The 6,979-nt window shown below is 40.8% G+C and overlaps 1 protein-coding gene across 7 annotated transcripts in view; it reads left to right on the top strand.

Annotated features, from left to right (window-relative positions):
- Nucleotides 1–3,244, top strand: part of nvl (nuclear VCP like) — a 19,132-nt gene extending 15,888 nt beyond the window's left edge. For 6 of the 7 annotated variants that reach the window (XM_046070979.1, XM_046070978.1, XM_046070981.1 and 3 more), the window contains exons 21-24: nt 929–1,005; nt 1,592–1,683; nt 2,814–2,911; nt 3,057–3,244. In XM_046070979.1, the coding sequence (XP_045926935.1) occupies nt 929–1,005; nt 1,592–1,683; nt 2,814–2,911; nt 3,057–3,101 (312 nt within the window). In that variant the 3' untranslated portion in view covers nt 3,102–3,244. Of the gene's footprint in view, nt 1–928; nt 1,006–1,591; nt 1,684–2,760; nt 2,912–3,056 lie in introns of all 7 variants that reach the window. The other variant, XR_006828399.1, reaches the window with a different exon arrangement.
- The last annotated feature ends 3,735 nt before the right edge of the window (nt 3,245–6,979 follow it).

Genomic DNA, 6,979 nt, shown 5'->3' with positions numbered 1-6,979 from the left:
TACATTAATACCTACTTACACACATCTAAACATGTAAATAAAAAAAAAAAAAAAAAAAAAAAAAAAAAAAAAAAAAAAAAAAATGAAATGATGAAAATAAAATGAAGGGGAAGAAGAAAAAAGAACACATTAAACAGATCCTCAACTGTGTCATCTATTTCATCTATTGTCTTGTAAGTGATTTCTTGTAAGTAATATAATATTAAACATTTCAATTCAAAGCTAATATATATAATGTGATGGTTTACCCAGATAGTGTCTAAAAGCATTCCATAATTGTAATACTTTATTTCTTTTCAATGGTGTGGAAACAATAGACACTCCCCGAACACGACATTGATTTGCCTTTCGTGTTCCAAACAGGTTCTCCAACATTAAATGTCCTGCCCTAGAAATGTCTTATGTGCCAGTCTTTTAAACAACCTTAGGATATTTTTCATCCTCAGATGTTTCTATTTTCCATGGCTCAAAATCTATCATCCATCATTTTGGAATTGGTCCAGTAGATTGCCTCAGCAGGTAGCTAGCTACAACGTAATTCTTGGGGTAAATCTGAGAAAGACCTCCTTTTCTCCTCAGGTAACTGATCCCTGAGCAAGATTTCTGACTGTCAGCATCAAGTGTGTTCTGTAATCATCTTTAATGTCTTTGTGAGACAGAAAAGGTCTTTTGAGTGACATTCGTAATGTCCAACCACAAACTGTTTCTTCGGCACGTCACCTGGTGGTACGTTCTGAAACAGTGCGACCATCTTTAAGATCCAGCAAACCTGTGTTCCTGGGAAATGTAAAGGCATAGCTTCTTCACTAGTTCCCCCTGCTAGTCTTTGTGCTAAGCTAGGCTAAGCACGTCTCAGACCATCACAGAGATGCACACAGATGAAATAGCAGTTGATGTTCTCAAGTGACTCGAGATTCATATGTTGTAGGGGGGAACCAAACCTCAGCTGGAGCAGGATGTCTCTCTGGAAGAGATCGCCTTCGACGAGCGCTGTGATTGCTTCACGTAAGTCCCAGTTGAAAACACCAGCAGTCCTCGGGCACCTGCTGAGTATATCCATACTGTTCCCCTTGCTTTTAGTCTGACAAATGAGCTGGCTTTAAACAGCGGCTGAGGTTTTTTCTTAGGCTGCAGTGTCAGTTTTCTTGCTGACTATATGTAGAAGCACTGATCCATAAATCTGATGAATGTTAAAGAATATTCTTAGGGGGCTTAATTGGTGTAACAGTGAAAGGCAGCTTGAAGTTATTAGCTGACCTTACAAGTGTAAGCTTCCAGCTCTAGTTATTTCTCTCATGTAGCTGTCCTCGTTAGGGAGACAACAGTTAGACTGATTAGTTAGAGACAGTAGTTCAGGTGTCAGGCTAGCAGGTATCCGTGCGCTCTGGGAATCTGCATTCAGTGTGTTCACATGTTGTGTCCTGGCACTGGATCTCCTCAGCCGGGCTCAGTAAACCATGCTGTGCTATGTCTTCATCAGCCTCTGAAATGTCTTCACACCTGAACCTGACTCACAATAATTCTTCAACAATGAGCAGAATGAAATGTGATCCAGATTAAATCAAATAAGTGTGTTTGTTTGTTTATCCAGTGGAGCTGACCTGACTGCGTTAGTGAGGGAAGCATCTATTAATGCTCTGAGGGCCTACCTGAAGTCTCAGCATTCCCCAGCTTCTTTTTCCGGTAACTCCTACCTCTGCACACATGTAGAGTATTCAGTAGTTAAAGGTGGAACTGTAATATCATATGGGACTGCAAGTAGTGACTGCAAAGATTCTCATGGTTTCACTTTACTGTTGAGTTCTGGCTGCATTCTATGTTTGACATGTGGGAGCAGAAATGATGTAGATTAGTGCATTAACTGTCGTTTTAATGTATTCCAGAACCTGCTTGGGATGGGGGGGGCTTCCATTAAACATATTGCCAGAAATGTTAACCTTCAACTCTGATCTTATGTTTGATTTTCATGTTATCCTGTTTTTAGCAAGTAGTCAAGGCCACTTTCTGTAAGTCTAAAGCAGTTACAAGAGCTGGTCCACAAGTCAAGACTAAAACAACAGCACTTATCCAGTTTTCTTCATCTTATTGTCTTCTTTTTATTCATAGTAAACAGAGGCAATTGTGATATAACGACAATCAGGGCCGTCCTCTGGGTTAAGTTTTACATGACAACTGAGGGAAAAAAAATCTAAAATTAGAAACAAAATATTCCTGCACAATGTCACAAGCTGACTGTGAAAGTCAGACATGTTTGGTTGTTACGTGAACAGAAACACACGATATAAAATTGTTTTACGGCAACGCAGAACAGTGAATGTGATATTAAAAAATTCTGGGTCTGTTTGGAACTGACTGCAGAGCAGCCTCTCCAGTCTGCAACACTGGGCCGCCCAGGCAACTAAACTCTGTAGAGACCACAGTCTAGACAAGTCCCAGATCATAGGAAAAAAGACACCCCACTTGAAGACTGCAGACCTTAGAATTTATTCACAAATTAAGTCATTTTTATCATGGTCTGACTTCGAGAAAGTTATGTGCTTTTCTTTTTCTTGTAACTCTGTGTTAGCTAACCATAGGAGTAAAGGCCTCATGTCTTAAACTAATCCAGAATCCTGCAGCCAGACTCCCTAAACTAAAGAGGGATCACAGCACCTACAGTTAGCTTCTTTGCATTGACATCCAGTTGGATTTAGAATAGATGGTGTGTTTCCTCCCTAGACAAGTTGGAACATGACAACTACAGTAACTTTCACTTGACAGAATGCAGCATATACCAAGCAGGAACGTGTCTCATGCTGAGGTGTTCCACACAGGTCACACATACTGCTCTGGCTCTGTCACTGACATGAGAGTGAACAAACAGAACTTTGATGATGCCTTCAAGAAAGTCCGTCCATCTGTGTCCAAAAAGGTAAGGGCCTACCTAATGGCCTCAGATTTATTTATCACAAGGTGAATGATCCAAACTTACTGCTCATTTTTATTTTACACTGGCCAGTCTGTGTCAGATAGAGACCTAATCAGAGACTGTGCCGGTATGTGTGTTCCCTGTGCAGGACCAGAGGATGTACGAGCAGCTCAGAGACTCCCTCAGCAGATAAGTTCCATCCCAGAACCACCAACATCACCAGCAACAGTTCAACTTGTACACTGACTTGTTTAATGAATCATTCTGTCATGTATGTATACAGATGCATTATGGTTGAATCTGCTTTTATAATAAAAGTTGTTTGTAGAAACCAAAGACCAACCTGTGCTGCGATAAAACATTTATTTATTGCTCTGCTACCAGGCCTGCCTCTGAACCCGCCCCGAGCTCAGTAAACTCTTTTCCATTTAACCTCTGTGTGCCTGTGCACATGCTCCTGGTAGCTGTCGTGTATATACTCACTGCATTATGCAGCTCCCATGGCTCACTGGGGGGTGGGGGTGGGGGTGGGGGTGGGGGTGGGTCGGTGTGTGAGCTACAACATTTAATCAATTAATTGTGAACTATTAATCACCAACTATTTAGATAATGGATTAATCGGTTTGAATAAATATAGGGCTTAAATATTCCGGTTGGGAGGCTTGCGTTAGATTCAGTATCATTTCTACTATGTTCAATTTGTACATGTTGCTATGCTTATATAAACATAAGTAACAGGCATGTGATTGGCAAAGGGCAAAAAAGCAGGAAAATATACTGAGACCCCCAACACTATACACAATAAAACTGCCGGCGGCTCTATTACAGCATATGGATGGTAAAGCAGGACCCATGACAATAACTTATTTGGTGGATGTGTTGCAGTGGGAATCAAAGACAAGTGTCTAATCCACTGCACCTTCGCCACCTCTCTATTATAATTATTTTTTATTAATTTTTTACCAAGCTTCAACAGCTAAATGTGCAACATGCAGCATGAAATAATTGATTCTATAATTAAATAATATAACTACTAACTTTCAAATTAGTTTAGTAGAAGTGAATAGATTATTTTTAATGAATAAGAGACAGCAGCAAAGGTTGTTGCCCGTTTAAGACCTGGTGGCCTGACTGTTAAAGAAAGTTATATTATTCAGGAAACTCAGATCAAACAGCCACATCAGTCTCTGTCTATTGATAAACTTAGGAAAAAGTTTTTACATTTCAAGTCTGGCAGCGGGCGGGCGTGTGCGTGAGACGACCACGACCGCGACAGTTTCACGCAAGTTACACAAGCCGTTTCCATGGTTACCTCGCGGAGCGCTTGTTTGCCTGTCTGTTGATGAGGAGCGCAGAGCGACCCCGCGGGTACAAGAAATGAATTTATAACTTGCTAAAACCTTTAACACAAGAACATAAAGACTTAAAAAGCAACCATTCATACAGAAAAGTGTATACAAGCTTTATCATCATACCCAAAAAAAAAGCTTTTTGCCGGTCGCACACAGTTTACAACGGACGACAATGTTCAGTAGGGCAGCCTTAATGTGATTAGTAACATTACTGTTTTGGAAATAGTAATCCGTCACACTATTCTTTACTGGGGAAACTAATATTACAGTATTACTGCCCAACACGTTACGTACTATGCGCGCGAGCGATTGTGGTACACACTGCGCAGGTGTGGAATGGGCAGCTGAACGCAAACGAACATCCTTGTCCGGAAAAATCACATTCCTGAAATAAGCGTATTGTATTATCTTGCTTTGTGACAAACAATGTGTCTTCACATTAAAAAACATCTGAAATAACAATGAACTTTTGATCTTAACTTTTGATCCTTTAAAAAAGAAAAAAGACAACAGGGCAAAATCTGCTGATGAAGATCATGTGATGATTGAAAGCGCCACACAGCTATTAAATGGACAATTTGGTCAAACTCCCGAAAATGCACCCTTCCCCCAAAATAACACACATTTTGTAATCATTTAGATTTTTCATGTTTTATTTATTCAAATGTTCAACATGTTCTGTAAATTCTTCCAACATTAACATCTATCAGGTGCCTCAAACAGTGGCCGGGGGGCCAGATCATTTCATTAGGTTCCCCACGTTTTGAATTTATTGTCACATCTGGCCAACAAACAAATTGTGTATTTTTGTCATTTTTAAATATCGTTACTTTTCTTTAACAATGTTATGTTCTATTATTTCACATTTAACAAGCTGCACGTAACTGAGCAACATAACACAGTGGATCAGACCAACAGCACGCTGATTTACTGCAGCCACCTGACATCAAAACGTGTTTCTCACCCAAACAGAGAGGTGGCCAACGGATTCTTTTGCCATGGTGTTTAACGTGACTGCTTCCTGTCGCTGGTGGTAAGGAGGAAGCGGTCATTCTCCAGAGATACAACCTCACTCAGCATCATCATACAAAACAGCGTGAGGGAGAGGAGGGCAAAAATGGCTTGTTCAGCCTCAAACTGCACAGTTATATTTTTTTCCCACCAATTAAAATTCAAGAGTCTTCGAGTGGCCCCCTGGTCAACCACAAAATGGCCCCAGGTAATTTCAGTTTGAGGCTCCTGGTCTAAATCTGTCTGTACAGTGCTGCCTGTACAGCCTAGAGGAATTCAATTGTTGACAGTTTGTCATTAAAGTGAAAAAATTGATATAAGTGAAATTCAGACCACACACCTGGAAGTGAACACAGAGGCACTAACACTGAACACACTTTCATCTCACATACAACACAACCTCAAACTGACTGTTCAGTGTTACACTCAGTTTGTTTATAAGCATATACCAGGTTGTATAATATGTTGGCAGTTTAAAAAAAAAGGGTCAGAGAGAGAGAGAGAGAGGCTAACACACACACCTACCTCACTTCAGAGGACATGACATTACACTTACAGGAAGGCCAGTTCTGACAATTTTGACAGGTGATGCTGCCGACCAAAACCTTGTAGCTGGGTGTGTAGCTATCTTCATGGCTAATTTCTGGGGCTGGGTGCACACACTGTAGACAGGTCTATAGTTAGGCCTAAAGCAAATTACAACAATCGACTGACTAATGCAAGCTGCTGGTAAGTGGCAAGCAGAGGGTTTATTACAGTAAGGTAGTGAGTAATGAGCAGGAAGAGAACGTTTAGGAACTTGTGAACTTTGTAAGGCCACGTTTTCATAAGGCACGAGACACACAAATTGAGGTGGGGGGGACTGAAGGTGGTGAAGGTGGTAGGGGCCGAAAGAGAGAGAGAGCATCAAGGTCAAATTAGGGGGAAATGAATGTCTACCACATTTCATTGCAATCCATTAAATACTCTAACACAATACATACAGAACAAAAAATTTGTATATTTAAAATTGAAATAAAACTGTTTGTTTGATCGAAGCCAGAGTCTTTGAGCAGCCAGTCTAACAATCTCCAAACAAATATTTTCACTCTAACATCGCTTGGCTCGGTTTTTCTGACTTGGATAAGAAATAAATGAAAACATTTTCTCTTTGTGTGGAAAAAAAGCACAAATACACAACCTCCACCCTTACTTTACATGCTATATATATTAGTATGCAGAAGCAGTTAGGTTTATAGGATGGTGGGCCGTGCTGCTGTCATAGCGGACACTGCAGCTTTGTTCCAGAGCAGCTTTTGGGGAAGTTACTCCTGTTTGACTTCCCCCTTCAGCTTCCTCTTGACTCGAGAGTACGGGCTGAGTGTGTCATCCATGATGAAGTCGTACAGGACTTTCACCCACGATGTGTACTGAGGCAGGTCATCATAATACTCTGCTGCTATTTTCTTCACCTGCAAACCAAGAAGATACAAGAAACACTGCTGAGTGCTGCCTCAAGGTGACATTTTAGATTTGAAAGAGCCCTTTATAGTTTACACAGCCTGTGAGGCTGCGTTCAGACTGCAGGTCCAAGTGACCCAAATCAGATTTTTTTAAATGCGACCTCAGTCTGGACTATCAGATTGAAATTCATGTGACTCTGAAGTCCCTCTAGAGCCACTGTGAGTTACGTGCATACTACTTGTCCAGGCAGAAAAAGTATAGAGAG

This window comes from Micropterus dolomieu, linkage group LG15 (genome assembly GCF_021292245.1).
Source record: "Micropterus dolomieu isolate WLL.071019.BEF.003 ecotype Adirondacks linkage group LG15, ASM2129224v1, whole genome shotgun sequence".
Taxonomy (NCBI): Eukaryota; Metazoa; Chordata; class Actinopteri; order Centrarchiformes; family Centrarchidae; genus Micropterus; species Micropterus dolomieu.
This window is presented reverse-complemented; position numbering and strand designations above follow the sequence as displayed.